We start from the raw sequence: 22,716 nt of genomic DNA, 5'->3' as shown, positions 1-22,716 counted from the left end.
CTATATTTAGCCTCAATAAACACCATTTATTAACCATAATGAAGTCTCAATATGAATTTTTTTTTGGATTTTCAAAGACCTCTATTTTCCTCTTCTATTTTGCCATTATGAAACCTACAATTGAAAATTAGGATCATATTTAGCTCATGACATTATTCCAAGCTTTCCCAAAGAACTAGTTTTGATCCCTTAATCTCCCATTCACCACCTTGGATGATATTTGCAAGTGCAAAATTAACCCAAGGTATTTTTGTAGTCACTAATGTGAACCTTGAACTTTTAAACTTTGCTTGACCTTTTTCACTAGGCATTATGAGTCAACCTAGTGCATGTTTGTGCATATCTATGTGTTTTGTTATTATATTTTAGGACACTCATTATTCATTTTGAAATCATTAGGGATTATGGCAAAGTATTGACATAGAACATTTATGATACATCCATAGTATCATTATTAAAACATACAACAACATACTTCATCTTATACATCCTTTTATGCTATCTTTGATCATTGTTCAAAGCTATTGAATTGGTCCACCTAGAGGGATGGTCAAAGGAGAATTATTCTTTGCCTAGCAAGTTTCTAAATAATGTATATAGAAACCACCCTATTGCACACACATGTATAATAAATTGAAATGTGTCTATTACAGTTGTCAATTCCTTGTTAATTCACTTGTGTAGTTTTAGGGTTTAACTTTATGTTATGTTAGTTGTGCATGTGCAAAGATCCCCACCTTCAAATTTTGATAAACTCGTCTAAACAAGACCATGGTTTTGAACACATAAACAAAACAATTCCTAATATATTTAACAACACATTCTTCCATCCAAATTTCAAATTAAACATCACATTTAATACATTTAAATTATATAATTTTTATTTTAAATTAATTATTTCAATCCAAATGCTAAATCTTAAAGTTTATTGTTTAATTATTGCTCGTAAATAAATTGTAATGAAATTATTTATTTTCATTAAAAAATATATAAAATTGCTTTCATATGTATAAGCTGAATTCATAAAAGAAAGGACCATATAGAACATTCAACTAATTTTCCCATTTGTAGAGTTTTAGGGTGTTGGTGAAACTTTGCCCTAGCGTGTTCATCCAAGGTGTCATGGATAAACAAATATAATCCAGCTCACATTCCTTCTATTTCCTAGCTGGTTCTTGGAGGGAAATGAGGGAATGAGCCTGCAGCCTGCCACGTGGCACTTCATGCCACAACCCATTCTACAGGATTTGATTTCTTCCCCAATCCAGCCCACCACCTTCCTGTTCTTCCTTCGCATTTAGCGCAAGGAAAAAGCACCCTAAACACCCAATCATGCTGGTGGCAATCTTCACCTCCACCCACAAAATAGAAGGGAAAAAATGCCTATTAATGTCCTGTTTTGAGTTTTCTTGTAGCAGAAGCTATGGAGAGGTCAAAGAAGCGCAGCAGAGATTTTCAGATTGACAATGCCTTTACAGCAGAAGAAATGGAAGCAGCAGATGGCCTGTTAAGACTTTTGGGTTGCTTTTTTGTTCAGTGGGCAGTCAAAAGGAGGCGATCTGCTTTAACAAGAGGTGGCTTTAGTGACACCTGCATTACCGAGCAATCCAAACCGGCCAAAAGAAATCCCTTGACGGCGGCGTTTGGCTTATCATGGAGTGAAAGTGATGCAGGTGGGCTACCGCCGTCTTCAAAGGTAAAGTGGGTTTTTATGATTTACTAGTTTTTGCATTGGGTTGTTTGATTTTTTCTGTTAATGAATTAGCCATAAGTCATCTTTAAGATATTAGGTTCCAGATTTTTCATAGTTTTTGAGTTGGGTTTTTGTTTTTTTCTTAATTTTTTGAATTTGGTTTGAGATTTTCTTAATTTTTGAGTTGGGTTTGAAATTCTGCAGGATATGAGTGTGAAAAATGTATCTCGGAGAAGGCTGCCTAAGAGAAAGGTTGGTATCTATATATATGAACTTTTGAGCGAGAAATATCAATTTTTGTAGCACTTGCTTCTTTTTTTTTTGCATGTACAACTTTTGTGTTCATGTATGCATTAAATGTTTCTCTCTTGTTTGAAAGGTAAGAGATTTTGTGCATGACTAAGATATAGTTTTTGATGAATGCAGACACATAAGGAATTGAAAGAAATGGTGAACACACTCTCTTCAGAAAAGAGTAGATTGAAAAAGGTTGGCATGGTTTTCACTTTATTTTAATTTTTAAATAATGTACCATCTCTTGATGTATTCAAACAAGCATTTTTCACTAGTTTTGATCAAAGGAAATGTTTCTCATGATTATTATGTTTTGGATTAGGAGGAAGAGCACCTGATGAAAACCTATCAGGAGCTACGAGAGTGGAACCATCTTTTAAAATCACAGGTATTTTGACTGTCATTTTTGTTAATTTTGATTTTTGCAAAGAGTTGAGGAAAGAAGGAATTAAAAATTTTCTGAGATATGGCTGCATGTGGTCATTGTAGTTGGGAGCACACCTTGATCAAAGACAACAGCAAAATCTGCTCTCCATCCCCCAGCCAACATCATCTGAGAGGGGCACAAGCCATGGTACAGAAACTTTTAGTTCTGTTGATGATTCATCAAACCATAAGAAACATGACTCACCTGACAATTTTGTCGGCACATTGGCTTTAAGCACAGTCTATGATGAATCTCTGCATGTTGGAGTGTCTTTATATCCACATGAACTTGAATCTTCATCTGGGTCTGAGAATAGGGACTATTCAAAACCTACCAAAAATCCCTCCTGCTTTTTAGGCCCATCAAATTTGAATGCTCCCACGGAAGCTATGTGTGATATAATTCCAAATGGTTTCCATGGAGAAATGCATCTTTCAAGGAATAAAGTTGTTGCTGCTGCTGAAACCAGGAGGCGGCGAATAGAGCTTATAAGAGTCAAATATGCCCATAGGCAAAAGTTCGATCAAGGTGAATCATGCAAAGGTTACTCTTGGAATTTATACATGCACATTTTTGTATGTTCAGACTTGTGTGTTCATGTGTGCATCAAATGTTTCTCTTGTTGGAAAGGTAAGAGATCTTGTACATGACTAACATATAGGTTTTGGTGAACGCAGACACGTAAGGAATTGAAAGAAATTGTGAACACACTCTTTTGAGAAAAGAGTAGAAAAGAGTAGATTGAAAAAGGTTGGCTTGTTTATCACTTGTTTTCACTTTATTTTATTTTTTAAATAATATACCATCTCTTGATGCATTCAAACAAGTCTTTTTCACTAGTTTTGATCAAAGCAAATGTTTCTCGTTGGTATTATGTTTTGGATCAGCAGGAAGAGCAACTGATGAAAACCTACCAGGAGCTTCAAGAGTGGAACTATCATTTAAAATCATCGGTAATTTGACTGTCATTTTTGTTAGTTTTGTCTTTGCAAAGAGTTGAGGACGCAAGGAATTACACTTTTACTGAGAGATGGCTGCATGTGGTCTTTGCAGTTGGCAGCATGCCTTAATCAAAGACAAGCAAAAGCTGATGTTAGTGGAACTATCATTTAAATCATAGGTATTTGACTGTGGTCTTTGTAGTTGGCAGCATGCCTTATTCAAAGACGAGCAAAAGCTGCTCTTCACTCCCCAGCTAAAATCAATAGATGCTCAAGCGTACATTCGTCAAGGAATAATGAGCATGACTCGCCTGACCATTTTGTTGGCACATTGGCTTTAAGCACTGTGTAAAGATGAACCTCTGCACATGCTATAGTGTTTGTGCATCCACATGAACTTGAATCTTCATCTAGGTCTGAGAATGGGGACTCTTCAAGATCTACAAAGTATACCTCCTATATTTTAGGCCTACCATATTTGAATGCTCCTACCCAAGCTATGTGTTCCAAATAGTTTTCATGAAGAAATGCTTCTTTCAAGGAAGAAAACTGATGTTGCTGAAGCAAGGGGGTGGCGAATAGAGCTTAAAAGAGTCTAATAATCAAGGTGAATTATGCAAGGGCTACTTTGTATTGCATTAAAATTTCAGATGTCAAATTTGATGCATGCTTAAAAATTCAGAGCTCTATGAGTGGAATTTATTATTGATGTATGCAAAACATTTCAGAGATCTACAGGTTGGTTTATTGATAGAGTTTTTTTATTATTCAGTTTAATAGAGATTCCTTTTCAAATAATTTAGAATAAAAGTGTTCATGAACTATATCTTGCAGCCCAAGGATGTTACTGAGAAAACCCTGATGCTTAGACATCTTGTTGATGTATAGGTTAAGCACTACAATTGTTTTGTACTTTAATTGATACAGTCCTGGAAGAATTTTAAAAATAGGCAATGGATTCATAATGAAATGATCCCTCCATTGCTTTTGTGTCTATTGTATTAATCTTTGTGCAAGTTTTCAATACTTTTGGAAGGGCAGATGTCAAATCCAATTGCTGCCTCTAAATTCTACACTAATAAATTACTAAATGAGTATTAGTTCTCATTGGTTATAGGATAACACAAATGACCTAGATGACTGCCCATGCTGCTAGGACTAAAAACCAATATGGCAGTAGAAGAGAAATGAATGAAATATACCTAGGTGGCTGCCCATGCTGCTAGAACTAAAAACCAATATGGCAGTAGAAGAGCAATGAATGAAATATTTGCAGCAAAGCTACATTCTAGGATTTATTTTTTCAATTGTAAGTTTGCTGATTTCTAAGCAGGTTGATTTTATGTGAACCATTATCTGTATGTGATGCAACTCATTACTTCAGCATTTACTTCAGCATTGACAATTTATTTGGGATTTGTCTTCCTAGGATTTCTTTCTGTAAAATGTCTACCAAAAACATTGGGTTTGCCATGTATGGCTACACTGCAAATGTGTTGCTTGAATTTCACTGTAGTTTCTTAGTTGATGTTGGTGTTGGAAATAAGCCACACCCGGACCGACAATGGACTGGTCCAAGAGGGGCCAGTAGCTCAGAGGTAGAGCACTCCAGCAGCGTATGGAAGGTCCTAGGTTCGAGTACTAGCTGGTCCATGTCTCAACATGGTATCAGAGCCAGGTCTAGGCTAGGAGCCCCAAGCACACGAGAGGTGTGGCTTAAGGGGGGGTGTTGGTGTTGGAAATAAGCCACACCCAGACCGATGATGGACTGGTCCAAGAGGGGCCAGTAGCTCAGTGGTAGAGCACTCGAGCAGCCTTTGATGTGATGGTTTCGCCTTTGATGGTTTCGAGTCCTAGCTGGTCCATGTCTCAACAGTTGAGACTCAAGAGTTTTACTGCCAGGCATAATCAGTTAAAGACATTTATGTGCCCATGTATTATTTGTGGATTCTTATTGTTGTGGGGCTAATGAGGAGAGTTACTCAGTCCTCCAGAAGCATTTTATCTACCATACAATGGCTGAAGATGAAAATATCAGCTGATAGACATGAATATATAAAGGTATGCTGAGATTCGGATTGGAATTAGTTTAAGCATAATCATTGCTTTATTCAATTAACTTGGAATGGCTGCACCAAAAATAGCATGGACAATCCATGTTCTTTTGCAAAACAAAGATTCTGAACTGCAGTCATCTTGTTTTCTGCAGGAAAGAAAAATGCAGTTTTTCAAAGGAGGCAAAAAGGACCCAAAATAAGGCAGCAAAGCAAAAAGATAGAACAGCAGAGCAGAAAACAACTAAAAAGGAATAATAAACAGAGCAAATAATTGAAAGAAAACTTTAGTAAATAGCTTAAAAAGAAAAAAGAAAAAAAGAGTAATTTTCAAATAGCCTGCAAGCAGATTGCTGTATAAAGATTTCAATTGAAAATTTGAAGGAATTTCACTCTCAAATAATCTAAGAAATGAACTGAACATCCACATCAGTATGACCAGTGGAAAGCAAACTGGGTGTTTAAAATTGAACTACTTAAATAAATTATAAACCAAATTCTATGTTGTCAACGGAAGGGAATTTAAAGTATGATAGTGCGTGAATGAAATAAATATAAAGCGAAAATTCAAAGCCTGTTCTCCTTGATTCTCATATTGTATTCAGTTTTTATGGGAAGAATAATTTAATGATCCTACAAATTAAAAACAAAGGAGTATAATGTGTGATTTTATATAACTTGGCCAGTTTGACAGCAAATTGGTATTTTAATTTGGGCAGATAATTATCAGACAAAGAGAGAAATAATAATCGACAAAGTAAATTAAATGAAGAGAAAGTATAAAATATAGAGAGATCAAGATGAAAAATAAGAATTCATTTTATTAATGACAAAATTTACATACCATTATATAAAAATTTCAATTTCAGAATATGTTCTTTTTTATTCCAATGCCTTTATTATTATTAATCTTAGATGAGATACATAAATTGTTTTTTTGGTTAGCAATTATACCTATTTTCATTTTGGAATATCATGGTTATACATTTCTAATGTTAAATATTATTTATTTTATAATAATGTGCCATGGCTTTTGACCAACGAATTTAAAATTAAAATTAAAGATCTTTGTAATAAGGTTGTGAATTCACTAATAGGGTTGAAACATGATGATTTTTTTGTTTCTTTTCATTTTGGGGGAATTCTTGAGTCATTTGTGGTGTAGCACTTCTTTGATAGGTAACTTAGTTATTTGATAGAGAAGTAGCTTTTGATATTGTTGTGGAGAAATTATTTTATTTCTAAATATAGTCAACCATTTATCAAAAAAAGAGGCTTTATAGTTGTTTCTAAAACTAGAAATGATTTCATTTTTTACTCATTGTCGATTTGTTGACACGAAAAAAGGCTCAACATAGCTTTAAAGTCAGAAGACATGGAAGATCATGCTAAATTGATTGTGAATGAATATATGTATTTGAAAAAACCTCCTAAATCATGGAGATGATGTGCTTACTCATAAATGTGATAAAATATGTAAGATTGAGTACACCAACATGAGTATGGTGGCATGGTTGTTGTTATCACCCAACCAACCACAATCTTATTTTAACAAGTTGCACCTCTCACTATTTCTACATGTCTTCGAGAATGGGCTATATGAATTTCATTCAAAAGATGCTTGTTGAAGGAACTGGTTCTTTTGATCTAGATGATGAAGGAAAGATAGCAATCCATTATGCTACTGAGGATGTAGGCAAGGATGTGGTAGGGGGTATCATTGAAAGATTGCTTCAACAATGCATATAAGAGCCTTATATTCATATAAAACCTTGAACTCTCCATGGCTCTAGAGACTGACTTTGTGTGAAGAACAATCCTCATGCAGAGAGTTGTACCTATGACCCTAAAGTACTATTGGTGAATGCGTTGGAAACTATTTAGTTCATAGCGTTAATCATAACAAATGCCAAGCAAGCCACCTCCAACATAATATTGATTCTCAATATTATGTTCATTTCTTGAAAAGTCCACTTGCTTGCATAACTCCTTTCTAAAAAGCCTTGAATCATCTATTGTCTATTGAATTGTGAAATATATTTACGACTACTACAAATCTATGTATACTACCTTTGGCATTGAATTTATCAATGATACTTTTGAAGTGTTATAACCAATGATTGAAAGTGAGTGCAAAGCTCTATGGAAGTTGAATTGATTTCTTCCATTGTTGCTTCCTAGAGCTTTCCTTTGATTGCAAAGAACTAGATTGGTGCTCTCTATCACTCTTGGTCTGATTCGACCTCTTGAATTCATATTTTTTCCTAGTTTCATCAAGTTTATTGCTCTATTTGGATGATTTATGGTTTTATCATGTGCTTTCAATTTTGTTTTTCATTTGTTTACAAACTTTTAAATTTGAATTTGGAAGTTTTACCCACTAACATCCTCGAGTCTATGAACTAAGTGTTGTATTTATTGCATCCCACTTGTGTTTAATACTTCTTGTACTACCTTGACACCAGTTTACCTCTCACATGCCACTTGGCTCATGGGAGATGGGGATGATATGACTGGCAATGGTAATAATTAGAACACCATTAATGTTGCTTCACACTATGAGGAGAATGTTAAGTTAGCTTTCAAATAAATCACAACAAAGACAAGGGGAGAGGACCCAATACCTAAGTGTGTTCCAATGGTTGTGATAGTAGTTGTTGATTTAATGCCCACACTTGTTGATTTAATGCCCAATTTTTTTGACAAGATTGCACCAATAGTTGTGACTTTGAAGTTGTTATTGTTGATGATGACTACCCATAGTTCTTAAAAGCAACCAATTATGTGATGTCAAAATCAGCTGCACAACTATGACTCCCCCTTTTACATGACCATTGGTCGCACCTTTTTGGGGGGCTGGTTTGGACACCTTGGAAAAAAACATGTTGATGTGGCATCATATTTGATGATGTGGCTTTGAAACCTTAGTTATAAGCAGGGGACTTGCCAAGTAAGTTGTTGTAAAAAATTGGGAGTTATTTGAAATTTCCATGTAAGATTTTGAGAAGGATGAAGTTAGGATGCTCAACTATTGGGTCCTCTCCGCTACATACAAAGATGCTCTAAATTTTGATGCTCCCACAGTCAATTTTTTAGCCTTAATTGAGTTCATTTCCCACAATGGAGGACTTATTTTTGTTGATTCCACAATGGGAGGAGAAGGATTTATGTGGATTGGAACCATTAGAGATGGAAATAGAAGCATCATCGAGTAAGGAAATGGTATAGATGGAGAAGAAGGTAAGATCCCTCCTTCACCTAGAGTCCTCTCCATCTCTCCCCATGAGGATATTCTTAAAGCTTTGAAGGCCAAGGAATCAAGACTAAGAAACATTACAATTTCCTTTGTTTGCTTGAATTTATTTTTTTTCAATAAAAGTGGATTATTCCACTAAACTTTTTTATTATTATTTTTTATTTTTTACACAGGATTCAAAGAGCATACCAGAGGAAAGAACCCTGGGAAGAAAACCTCCGGTCATAGCTCATAAAATAAACCTATAGTATCTAATGGATCAATTTATACACCCCACCCAAAACCACATACAAAATGTGGTCACAACACATATAATATCAGTTTTGCATAGAGCCCATATGACAATTTGCCAAAAAAACCCATCGGATAATTTTCAAATGTAGACTCCATAGGTGCGCACTATCAATGGAAGAAGACAAAATTTTCCAAAGCCCTGTGCCAAATCCCATGAGCCAAAAACCTTCCTGCCAAAAAAGAAAGTATCAAAAAACCTTTGGAAAACCACTATTATATCAAATACCATGACCTCGAACTCTTCTCCAGACAACGAACATGAATACTTGAAATGAAAGGGGAAAGCATGAATAATTATCATCATAAAATTTTACATCGACGTTACTCAAGAAAATCATATGACTATTGTTGCAAACCTTCCCATACCCTAGAAGGAATTTCCTCAAAACCCACCTCTCGTTGATTAGCATTGCTATCAATGGCTAAATTTGCCAAATAATCTGCAATCTTATTAACTTTTCTGTAACAATGGGATACCAAGAAAGATTCAAACAATTCTAATTTTTGTAAAATGGGATCAACTATATACTGTAAATTCCAACAATTCGATTTATTTTTCATAACACATTGAATAATCACCATAGAATCACCTTCAATTATTAAGTCCTTAATTCCCAAAGAGATTACCATATCCAATCCAAAAGACAAAGCATGAAATTCCGCATAATTGTTAGTTTTAAAACCAATAGCATGACACTTAGCTCGAATAAAATTTGCATTGTGATCATAAATTACCATGCCTATCCAGCCGGCCCAGGGTTACCACGAGAGGCCCCATCAAAATTCAGTTTAAAGTGCCCCTGCGGAGGAGCTTTCCATCTAGCAAAGCATCTCTTACCTATTGCATCATTCTTTTTTAAAATTGAACCATGAGAGGGTAAAACTGACAACAGCTTCCAAACTCTAGTAACTCTACTATCCCAGTGCGAAAAAGAAGTAAGATTTTCCAAATTCTTATAAATAAATGACAAAGCAACCTCAGAGATTGAAGACCCGATTTTTAATAGAACCTCAGACACATGAGACCTTGTTTTTTTAAATATCCTGTTGTTTCTCTCTAGCCAAACATTCCAAATCACAATAGATGGAGATATGATCCAAAGGCATGCATAAAAAGACGAGGCAAACATAAAGGGCCAAGATCTAAAATGGGAAATGAGATCCTTACCAATAACAAAGGATATATTTAACTTCTCAAACAACCACTGCCAACATTCATAAGCATAATCGCGATGTAGGAACAGGTGTGAAGAAGATTCCAAATTTTTGTTACAAAGGACACAAGGGAAAACAACAGTAATACCAAGCTTGTCTAGTCTCATACCTATAAGGACTATGTCCTGAACTGCCAACCAAGCAAAGGCTCCAGCTTTGGGAAGACAAGCCGAATGCCAAAACAACTTATAAGGCCAAGAAGATAAATCTTTAGCAACCATAAGAGAGTTGTAACCATCTTTAACAGTGTACTTACCAGAAATATTCTTTGTCCAAATAAGTTCATCCTCAGAATCAGAAAGAAATACAATTCTATCCCCCAAAATCTTTTTAAAATCTAATTTCATGCTTTGATCAACATCTAAGAAATCAATCGACTTCCATCTAGCTAGCTTAAGGGGTCCACTAGACACAATTTCAAAATAATCTGCTACAAAAACGCCCCAAAGGGAGGAAAGAACAGTGTTCAGAGGAGACCAATCCCTAATATTCACCAAAGGTGTGTGTCCATTCCATACTTCATCCTAGAATCTGACCTTTCTACCATTAATCCATGAGAGATGAGGCAAAATAATTGATCTACATTTACAAAGGAAATTCCAAATAGCAAAACCCGAAGGCAAATTTGAGACTTTAAAAATGTACTCTCTCGGTCCATTATTTAAATATTTGGCAAACATAATTTGTGCCCATAAGGAGCTAGGCTTGTCATGTAATTTCCAAACCAACTTAGCACCTAAGGCTAAATTCTAATTCTCTAGACTCTGAATTCCTGTTCCCCCAAGTTCCTTAGGCAAACATACCTTATCCCATGCAATTAAAGAGAGTTTCTTCTTGCCATATTTATTATTGTTCCAAAGAAAATCTCTAAGAGTATCCTGTAAACTAACGATGGTTGCTTTTGGAGACTTCAAAACAGACATGAGATATATGGGAACAACATTCAAAACAGACTTGATGAGAACAATTTTACCTGCCAAAGTTAACCATCTATGATTCCATGAGAGAATTCTTTTAGAAATGACCAAAATAATCTTATCCCAAAAACCAATCTTATCCTGTTTAACAAAGAAAGGAATCCCAAGGTAAGTACATGGAAGATTTTCAAGTCTCAAATCCCCAAAAGGATTGCAACCTATGCTGAACCAGTTGTGATGTATTAAGGAAAAAAATCTTTGATTTATCACCATTCACTTTCTGACTAGAAAATGATGCATAATTTGTATTATTCCTTTAATCACTTTTGCCTCAACTAACGAAGCATGTCCAAATAATAGAGTATTATCTGCAAAGAGACAATGAGAAATACTTTGGGGAATATCTAGAATCCTTATACCTTTCCAAAGCCCCCCCACTTTAGCAGCCCTAATAGCCCAACTAAAGGTTTCAGCTAGGAGAATAAACAAAAAGGGAGAAAGGGGATCTTCCTGTCTCAAACCCCTAGAGGAAGTGATAAAACCACAAGGAGAACCATTAATTAAAATCGAGAATATTGCAGCAGAAATACATGCATGAATCCATTTGACCTAGGCCTTGGAAAAACTAAACTTCTCAAGAACAACACAGAAAGCCCCCCACTCTACTCTATCATAAGCCTTCATCATGTCTAGTTTAAGTATCATGGCCGGGGTTATTTGGGTGGAAATGGAATGCAGCACCTCATTTGCTACAATTGCACCCTCTATCGTCTCCCTTCCGAGAATAAAACCACCTTGTTCCAATGAAATGATCCTAGGTAGAATTTTTGCCAACCTAAGGGAAATTGCCTTTGTAAATATCTTATACAAAGTGTTACATAAAGCAATGGGGCGGAAGTCAACAAAAGTCTTAGTATCCTCTTTTTTAGGAATAATTGCAATCATTGTAGTATTAAGTTCTTTTAAAATGGACCTATTTCTCCTAGATTCCTCGAGAGCCAATAAAACATCATTTCCCACAAAATCCCAACATTTCTGAAAAAATAAAGGAGTAAAACGATCTGGTCCCGGGGCTTTATCCGGATTCATGGCAAAGACAACACTCTTAACTTCTTCTAAGGAAAAGGGAGACATCAACATCTTGTTGTCTTCCAAAGATACTAAAGGAGGAATATTAGATATAATATCATTGCTGAGATTTCCATTTTCCGAAGATAATAATGACTTAAAAAACCTAACTGCCTCTAAAGCAATGTCCTCTGGCTCTATCAATAAATTCCCATTCTGACATTGAATACAAGATATCCTATTCTTACATCTTTTAATCTTAGTTGAAGAATGAAAAAAATTTGTGTTCCCGTCACCATCTGAAAGCCATAACTCTCTAGATTTTTGTCTCCAATAGATTTCCTCTCTAGCTAACACCTCCTCAAGTTGTAATTTTATTGACTTCAATTCATCAAAAACTTGTGGCACCATACCATGTTGAAGCACATGAGTATTAAAACACTCAATCGTATCTTGAATCCGTTGTTTCTCCTGAAAAATGTTCTTAAGATGCAAGATATTCCATTCCCTAATATTCAATTTCAAATAACTTAACTTATTAGCAATCTGAAACATACGGGACCCAGAACAAAAAGGAGCAGAATTCCACCATTTCAAAAGCAGAGGCAAAAAGGAAGAATCCCTAAACCACATGGGCTCAAATTTAAATGGAGACTTAAAAGAAGCCCTATCCTCAATAACTGAAAGGGAAATTGGAAAATGATCAGAACCTGAGACCAATAGAATACAGGAAAAGAATTCAAAATCTGAATCAATCCAATTCTTAGATAACAAAACCCGATCTAATCTCTCAGCAATTTGAGAAAAATCCCTTCTCATGTTTGTCCATGTGAAAACCCCATTATGAGACTTACAATAAAAAAGGCTCATATCAGAAATGAAATCCCCAAAGTCATCCATAATCCTTTTATTAGGGAAAACACCTCCTCTTTTCTCATCTAAATCAGTGATAGAATTAAAATCACCCCCGAAGATAATAAAGGAACCATGTTTTAAGGGAGAAGAAATCCTCTTTAATTCACCCCATAACTTACTCTTCCCTTGAATTCTTGACGGAGCATAAATGTTAAAAACCCAGAATTTAACCTTCGAAATCTTGCTTATAACTAAAGCCAACATCCAATTTGTAGCAGATGCCTCTAATTGTACCTCAATATTATAATTATTCCAAAGCAGTGCCAAACCTCCTGAAGCACCACAAGCCGGAGAAGAAAGAAAATTCCACCTTCTCCAAGATGAAAAAACCAAATCAGCGGACTCTTTTGACAACTTTGTTTCTTGCAACATAAAAATATCACACTTAATTAAGTCCAATTGGGACTTAATTAAGCGTCTCTTGTTAGGGGCATTCTAAGAAATAATTCTCATTGTCCTCGAGGGGAGGCCGAAGCTCCCCTCTCCCCATTGATCGGAGAATTTTTGCTTTCCCCAAAGCAACCTTGCAAATTACGTTTCACAGCCCCTGATCTTGTCACGGGTGGACTAGTCATGAATCTTTTACTCCTCTTTCTTTTTACACTTACAAGAGTTAGGCATGTTTTCTTAGGCCTACCAAGAGAGACCGAATGCCTCCCTTGCCCACCAACACGAGAAAGGGACAAAGTCTTTTGAATTCCAGCATCAATTTCCATTTGAGTCTTAAGATTATTTGGAGGCCTACCTCTCCTAGGAGAAACCACCGATGGTGAAAAAACTGGAGTTGTTTGGACAATTGGTAAACTCTTGCATGATTTTGGAGAAGCCAGGATAAATGGATTATCTTCAAAACCTAACTCTGTTGTAGCCAAAACCACAAAAGGATTAGCAGATGCAGAAATTGGAAGGGTCAAGTTTATACCCCCCAAATCATTCTCAATTGAACAAACAACTCTATCAATAATACCCTCATCCATTTGATGTGCATGATTGTTAAAAATATCATGTACTTGTTGAACCAGATTCTCATCTGGCATAATAACAGGGACAACCTCTGACGGATTACTATTCCCTAAGGAAGATTCATTAGCCATATTAATTTCAACATTCAAAGGGGAATTATTAGACACCAAATTGTTAATTTCCTAAACTAAAGAAGCATCATTAGGAAAACTTATGGCAGGTACCAGTTTAATAGTTTCCATATCAACCACTGCATTTTTATCTAAATTCACATTCTTTGAAGAATCCAAAACCTCCTTTTGAGTGCATGAAGACAAATTGTCGTCCTTACCCTTTGTGTGATTATTTGGCATCTTAGGGCAATCTATCATCAATGGGTGATCTACTCCATTCATCGGGGGATTACCATCCACTATACCCCCGTTATTAGAAAATGTCTTCAGTAAAGACGAAAGTGAGACCGAACCCGAAGTGTGATCATTTGGTTTCCCAAAACTACGACACAATGGATTATTTTCAAGATTAATGTGACCTGTTTCTACCAATTTATGCGAAAAGACATTTCCACATCCTTCAATTGAAAGTCCCGCCGACAAACTATCTTTATTAAGAGATTTAGGGACAGAGTCAACAACCTGCTAGTTTTTCTTAAAATCCATAAGTAAAGGAGCATCCAAAAGTAAAGGAGACTTAAGAAGCTCCGTATCTAATTTCTCAATTGACTGGTGCCAAATACCATCATGAGACTTGATATTACAAGTACGGGGGCAAACATTGTTAGGGTTAATAAGAACACAAATTTTTACCAGAACCTCCCCCTCCACAAAGTCTATTTTAGATGTTAAAAAAGTTCCAATAGTATTTCCAATTTTCTCAAGAACATTTGGATCCATAAATTCAAAAGGAATTTTAGGTAAACCAAACCAGAAAGGAATAAGTTTCGAACTAGACCAAGAAGGAACAAAAAAAGGTTTCCAAGCCGCAATTGAAATTAAATGTTTTCCAAACCAATGATGCGAAGTTCTTAATACCTCATCTCTGAAAGAAGGAGAATCAAAGACAATAATAAAAGCATTCACAGACAATAATTGAAAATAATGCATATCCCCCCATCTTTTCTGCAATTTATGATAAAGCTTTAACAAACTAATTTGATCACCCCAAATTTCCCCAGAAATAGCATTCGTATGCAAACAATTCGCTTTCTTATCGACATAGGAACCTAAAAGATCGATACAAGGGATAGAAGCCCAAACCTGCGATGAAGAAACCTCGGGCAAAATAGGATCAGAAGGTATCTTACTTACCTTTTCCGGACTAGCTTCATTGAGGTTCACATTTACCTTATTTCCCACCTGCTGTGAAGAAACAGAAACCCTAGCCGCAGTCTCCTTATTCGTCAAGCCAACAACCCTAGCAAACGTTCGCTGATTGCCCAGATCCAAAGACCATTTCCTCGAAAAGCCCTTGAATTGCTTCTCAGAATTCCCATGATTCGCACCATTATTAAAACGTCCTTGAGTAAATCTCCTTCCATTGTTATTCTACCTCCATGCCACATTGCGTCTATTCCCAAAGAAGCCTTGAAAGTATTTTGAAGCTGGCTGAAAAACGTTGTTATTTCCGCTCCGGTTTACCTGTATCGCCATGTCCTTCCATCTGCCTTTCGTGTAGACCCACTACGGAACATGAGGCGGGTCTTCCCAGCCCACATCCGCCCATGAACCCAAATGTCCTCTATCAGTCATGTCCGATCACTGTATTATGCTATCAAAAGACCAATGTATGGACTGATTTTTCAAGAATTAAGTCTCAGATTTTCTGAGGACTAAGGACTGATATTGAGTCACACATTTACAACTGAAAACAATGAAATGAAATGCTAGGAACCTGATTTGATGTTACCCCAACTGTAGCGATGACAATGCAAGCAAACTTTTACTAACAATGAACCTCAAGATGATTGGCAGGTGTCGTCCTTTGCTGCTGTCATAAACAAGTTTGAGTATGACAAAGTTATCTGCTACTAACAGTCTGAAAACTTCCTCCCAAATGTCGATCTCCAAACCAAATGACAGCGTCTTCACCTAGGGCGAAATAGATCAATTAAAAAGCATTCAATGATGAAATCGTGGTATTACAAGGAGGGCAGACCAGTCAGCTTCGGCTCCTTCAGAATAATTAAAAATTGACACCAAACCTCCAACTAATGACCTTAACATTATCGCCTTAAGCCTCACTGCCCTTTGGAACCATTTGCAATCATAAATCGATGCATCAAATGATGTAGTCTGATGAAGTATGAAGACACGGACCTGCAGAAGTTCGGATCACCAAAGTTATTGAAATGGTCACTAAACCGCCCTCCAATATGTCCCAAAGGGATCGCCCATTACTCCTATTAATTTAGGAATTATCCAAAGTGGAAATCGAAGCATGAAGAGAGGTGTGAACAAAATCGTGGAAGCCTAGGGTCTGCAACTCATGCGTCAACAACAGCAATATAATTCAATTTGCCCTCCACAAGAATGACAAATAATATCGGCCACCTTCTTGAACAAATCGCTGACCTTTAATGTCAATATCAATGCATGATGGTGGGTGTATGAACCAAATCGTGGAAGGAAGATGTCGTTACAGAGATTTATTTACTTGTCCGGTAAGACCACAAATTTGAAATTGATGGAGGAATCGGCAAAAAGCACATAAGCCCAACCTTCTCTGGAATTCACAAACCGCTACAACTGAACCTCCGATCTTACTGCAGAAGCCTCTGAATTCTCGCCTTCCACTGCTAAGAAACCCGATCGATATTTATGACAATATGTTCTTTCCCCTTAATTGAACGATATCACCATCTGAAAATATTTAATAATAAAGTTATATTTATTAATGTATCACAACTCTAATATTAAGTTGAAATTATTGTCTCAGGACTGAATTACAGCAAATTCCAAACGGGGACATCACAAAAAACTCATGACTGCAACCAGAAATCATCACACGAAGCTCACAGTTAGCTTGTACAGCCTGCATTAAGTTCGACCTCTCTTGGAAATTTAATCCCTGCCAAATGTCATCTGAAAACTCAGTTTACCAAGGAGTAGAAATGCCTTTGGTTCAATATCCAGAACCATAAAACCAAAATTCAATCCTTATCAGCTTAACGAGTGCAGCCTGCTGTTTGGAATGGTATGGCCAGCTACTAGAAACCCATTTTTGAACTTTGATAACACATCAAAATCCCTGCAAACAATCACTCGAAGAAAACCCCCAAAAATGAAAAATTAAAACAGCTTAAAAATCTTCATTTCTAGAAACCTTGGATTACCAAATTCCATGAAAGCACTAGTGACTCCTATTTGAAATCACTCCACTATCTATGGAGGATATATCACCTCCAAAACTAGAAATTTGGTGAGGTTTTGTATCCTCAATCAATTCCTGGAAGAGCTTTATGTTCACTTCAACAATATCCTGTTATTTGTTTGTTTGCTTGAATTTCAATTTGCTTCCTTCTCGTAATTTTTTTGATGACCGGATTGCTTCTATTTGCGGCAAAAAGATGGGAATTCATGTTTCTTTTTGTAGAATGATACAAAAAGGATTATGGTGGTATTATTTTGAAATCACAGTATGCAAGATAGAGTTAATAAATAGTTATATTGGAATATAGGCCAATCTATGTTTTCAGCCTTTCCTTCGGCTTCCAAGGAGAGTTGTGAAGAAGTGCTAGCCAGGTCGGCACCAAACTAGGTGGAAATAAAGAACATTCGCCCTCGCCTGTGGAAATTTATTCCTTGCATCTTGAAAGCCATTAGTAATGTTACACAAATAGAATAGTCTAGAGTGACTCTTTCCTACCTCAATGTTAAAGCTCTAATTTGATTGAACCCATATTTTGAGATTCTTGGTAGAATCATTGTTTAGGTTGAAAACAATATTATAAAGTGTGAGGTGGAAGTTCTAAGCACACTAAATTCATGCTTTTTGTACAAAAGTAATGGGCATCTTAGAAAAGATTGCCTCAAAGACAAAACCAAGTCTCCAAGGGTGTTTAAACCCTTCAATGAAACCCCTCCTAACAATAACCCTTCAGCCATGGAGAATTGTTCTACTCAAGTCGAGGACACTAATATTTGGGATAATGTGGGAAGACAACTTGTTGATATTGAACATAATAAGGCAGTGATATGAGGTGTTGATATGGAATTTAATGATAAAATTTCCTTGGAAGATCTCCTATTTGATGGGGAGATAGAGATTATCAGAGCCCACGGCTCAATTGTTCCCAAGTATAACTCAATGCTTGCCCTGAAAAGGAACAAAGATAATTGGTCCCCAAACCCCAAAAAGGCTCAACAAATTTTTTTGGAAATCTTGCAAGAGAGGGTAGATAAAATATAACAAGCCTTAAGACCAACCAACTAAGGTATGGTAGACTTAGTACTTGTCAAGGGCTCTAATCTCAAATTGGGGGATGAGGCCTTTGGAAAGGAAATGGAGATTTCATGTTTTAACCCTCTATACTCAGGATTAGATATTGACACATCCAATCCTCTACAAAATTCAAACTCCATGAAAGAGGACACTAAGAAGAGGAAATTAAATGATAGGCCCAAGACTCTGATTCTAGCTCAAACAAGAAAGTAACCATGAAGGGCAAGGAGGATAAAATCCGTACGTGTTTTGATAGGATCTACAAGAACTGAAGAACCCCCTTCCCCCAATCCTTAATAAATTTAAAAATTTGTAGCTAGAGTGTGAGGGGATTAGAGTCCACAAATGAGAAGTATCTAATGAGAGCCTTCTGTAGAGATTGGAACCCTACTTAGATATTCTTTGCCTATAAGAGATAAAGGTTGTTGAATTTCAAGTAGAATGTGGCCTTGGTTTTGTTTGGAATAATGCTAGAAAGGTGTTATAAAATCGTAACAAGGGGAAGGTGAAACTGTCATTCTTGTCCACCCTAGATGGAATAATAATATTGCAAAATGGGGCTCTTCTCCCTATAATAGAATAGTCTCGATTATTCTAAATTTTGGTTCTGAAACTATTGTTGTGTGCTCCCTATATGCCTCAAATGACTATATAGAGAGAGTTTAATTATGGAATTAGATGGTAGATAACCTTCCTAGGATTCTATGGTTGTGCACTGGGGATTTCAACATGGTGGAAAATAAGCATGACAAAAAGGGTGGAAAAGACTCTATCTAGAAAGGAGATGAATTATTTTTCTCTAGGCTAGAATGAAGAGGATTCTAAATCTTCTAGATCCCCTTGAAAGAGGGAGGGCGTCTTCTAACTCCATATGGTATACATGGTATAACAACCAATCATTGGCTAAAAGGGTCTATTGTAGACTGGATAGATTATGTGGTAACAAGGAATGTGCTTCTTTCATTGGCAATCATGATGGACTCTTCCATTGAGACATCCATTTGTGATGGCATATCTCTACCTACCTATGTTTAGACTATTGGTGTTGGAAATAAGCCACACCCGGACCGACGATGGACTGGTCCAAGAGGGGCCAGTAGCTCAGTGGTAGAGCACTCTAGCAGCGTATGGAAGGTCCTAGATTCGAGTCCTAGCTGGTCCATGTCTCAACATGGTATCAGAGCTAGGTCCAGGCTAGGAGCCCCAAGCACATGAGAGGTGTAGCTTAAGGGGGGGTGGTGGTGTTGGAAATAAGCCACACCCGGACCGACGATGGACTGGTCCAAGAGGGGCCAGTAGCTCAGTGGTAGAGCACTCCAATAGCGTATGGAAGGTTCTAGGTTCAAGTCCTAGCTAGTCCATGTCTCAACATAGACCCACCCTTCTTCTTTCAAATTGAACTCCTCCTTGCTCCATGACCAAGATTGTCTTGGGGCTATCAAAATTACTTAGGCTCTGTCCAAAAATATGAATAAGAACCTAACCCTATTCAAAGATTGGAGGGCCTTGTTTCTATTTGGAATTATTTTTTTTGGAATAGTTGCTAAGAAAAAGGCTAAGGACATAAACAAGATTGGGCATCTCTTGCACCATAATATTGGAAATTCAATTGCAATCTACTAGCCCTAACATCCAAACTGAAACTATGTTAATAAGAACTAAATCTCTCCTCAGGAAGATTCAAAACTATAAATTTAAGGTCAAAGAATTAGTTCTAAGATGAATTGGTTGAAGGAAGAAGACAGGGGCTCAAAATATTTTTTCAATCTAATTAAGTATAAACAAAACAAAGATGCAATTGGGCCTATTGAGCTCAATAGGTAGGTCTTGAATGACCCCTCCTTAATGAAACATGCATTCCATTCTTTATTTTTGAACCTTTTCTCCTATGAGGAAGATTCAAGAGCTCTAGAAGCAAGGGAGTTATATATCAAAATGATCCCAAGAAAGGTCTCTTTTGAAGATTCTAGGAATCTTGAGAAAGATATATCACTTGATGAGATTGGTTATACCTTTAGATCCATGGCTAAGGGTAAATCTTATGGGGTAGATGGCTTAAGTACAAAATTATACAAGGAAAATATTAAGTGAAATGAGACAAAATTACTAGAGGTATTCAATGGTACTTTTTAATACAACTCCATGGGTTAAAATATGAACAAGGGAATCATCAAACCGATTCCTAAAGTGGGGGACATAACTCAAATAAAAAACTAGAGGCCAATTACCCTGCTAAATGTATCCTATAAAATACTACCTAAAATTATTTCTAGTAGGTTGACAAAGATCCTAGGGAGAGTTGTTTTAGTTACCCAAACTGGATTCATTAAAGGAAGATACAATATTGAAACAAGATTACTAGTTGGGAAGGAATGAATTGGGCCAAGCATGACAATCAAAATGTATCCATGGCCCTTTTAGATTTTGAAAAGGCCTATGATAGAATTGAATGGCCCTTTGTGCTTGAAATGGTTAAAGATTTTGGTTTTACCTCTAAATTCTATAGGTGGATCAACATTCATTTTAATGACTCCTCAACTCAAGTTAATGCGAATGATGAGTTCTCAGACCCCATATTTCTTTAGAGGTCTATCAGACAGAGCTTCCCTATAGCTCCAACCCTTTTGAGATTGTTGTTGATGCATTGCATTTTATGTTAAATACCAACCTAACTTATCCTCCTGTCAATGGCATATGATTCCCTAATAATGAGCAGTTACCAAATTCTCAATTCAATGATTATACTACATTTTTTATTAAACTTTTTGAACCTAATTTTAAGGATGTACTCAAAATATTGGAGGTGTTATGTGCTTCCTTAGGCTCCAAAACTTCTCCCCGCAAGTCTATTGTCACCGGGTGGGGTAAGGATCCTCCTACCTGGTTGGCTACTAAGGGTTGGCAATGGGAAGACCTCTATAAGTTGGTTGGATACTTAGGGATACCATTTTCTATCTCCTCTTCTCTTAAAAATATGTGGGAATGGTTTTTTCATAAAATTGAAAAGAAACACTTCAAGTGGCAAATTCATTCACTCTCCTTAGTTGGTAGAGTTCAGGTGGTACAAAATGTTATTTCTTCCCATATAGTATATCATTCCATTTCCTATCTATTTGTTGATTGTCAGTTTGATAAACATCAAAAAATTATGAGAGAGTTCTTGTGGTCTAAAGGTAAAGGTGGAAGAAACTGACATAATGTGAATTGGTGTCGGTGTTGCTTGCCAAGAAATATGGGTGGCTTAGGTTTGAAAGACCTAAAACCTCATGGTCTTGCCTTGATTTCCAAATGGATATTTAAAGCTATAAAAGGGAATGAGCCTTGCAAACTTTTTATTGGATTTAATTTATCCCTCTCCAAACCAAAGAAGGGCAAAGAGTGGGGCCCTATAAATCTACATGGCATTTTCTTCAACCAATTTATAGGTTAGAGCCTTTAGCTCTATTGTTTTTGCCTCCCTTTGGAAGGATTGGTTTAAGGTCAAACATTTGATTGTAAAGAAGGAGTCCTTGTGAAAATCTCCCCCATATTGTTCTCATTATAGGTCTCTTTGGTGGAACATTGCCCCTAATACTAAACCTCCTATTTTATCTTAGGGCTCCTATGCCCAAAAATGATGCTCATTAGGGCTCTCTAAAATTCAATATGTTAATGAAATTGGTAGTTTGAGTTCTTGGGAATAGTCAAGGACTGGGTTTTATTTTCTTACTACTCACAAAAAAAACTACTCCATGATCCTTAAGGGTATGGAGATTTGGTTTCCTAGCAAATGCTTAATTGAGGCAAATTTGGTTGAGTAGAAAGATGGAAAGATGGAATTGAACTTCATGATATCTTTATTGACCAAATTTTCATGATGTCAATGGGTCTAGGAGAGGTAATTAACTAGCTTAATTAAACTTGGAACCTAAATTGGCTTGACAATCACTGGTCTTATACACTTTGCCACATATGGCAAAACTCTGTATAACCTAAAATGATCCATTTATGTTGGTTTATTTTTAGAAAACTTGTTGTGGGTCTTTTTTTGCATAAGTATAGTCTATCCACGATAACTTGTGATTTGCTTAAAACTTTTGCACATCTTTTTTTTTAATCCAAGTATGCTACCAGTTTATGGTCTCTTTTTTTGGTCGGCCTATTGTTTGGAATGATAATGTGGCCTTTTCTTGACATGAGAACTTAATTGGTTGGCTATGTTGATGCATTTAATGTTGAATTGAACAAATTTTGGCTTAT

The 22,716-nt window shown here is 36.3% G+C and overlaps 1 protein-coding gene across 3 annotated transcripts; it reads left to right on the top strand.

Moving 5' to 3' along the window:
* The first annotated feature begins 1,078 nt into the window (after positions 1-1,078).
* On the top strand, positions 1,079-4,299 carry LOC131054680 (uncharacterized). Of its 3 annotated transcripts, XM_057989239.2 has the most exons (9): positions 1,079-1,696; positions 1,898-1,945; positions 2,120-2,182; positions 2,310-2,375; positions 2,477-2,561; positions 2,655-2,942; positions 3,092-3,164; positions 3,305-3,367; positions 3,468-4,299. In XM_057989239.2, the coding sequence occupies exons 1-7, from the start codon at positions 1,424-1,426 to the stop codon at positions 3,097-3,099; spliced, it is 831 nt and encodes a 276-aa protein (XP_057845222.1). In that variant the 5' UTR covers positions 1,079-1,423; the 3' UTR covers positions 3,100-3,164; positions 3,305-3,367; positions 3,468-4,299. The 3 variants fall into 3 exon arrangements, with proteins under 3 accessions (XP_057845222.1, XP_057845219.1, XP_057845221.1); XM_057989236.2 differs by having other exon boundaries at positions 2,477-2,942; XM_057989238.2 differs by having other exon boundaries at positions 2,477-2,942; positions 3,302-3,367.
* Positions 4,300-22,716: the final 18,417 nt, after the last annotated feature.

This window comes from Cryptomeria japonica, chromosome 5 (genome assembly GCF_030272615.1).
Source record: "Cryptomeria japonica chromosome 5, Sugi_1.0, whole genome shotgun sequence".
Taxonomy (NCBI): domain Eukaryota; kingdom Viridiplantae; phylum Streptophyta; class Pinopsida; order Cupressales; family Cupressaceae; genus Cryptomeria; species Cryptomeria japonica.
This window is presented reverse-complemented; position numbering and strand designations above follow the sequence as displayed.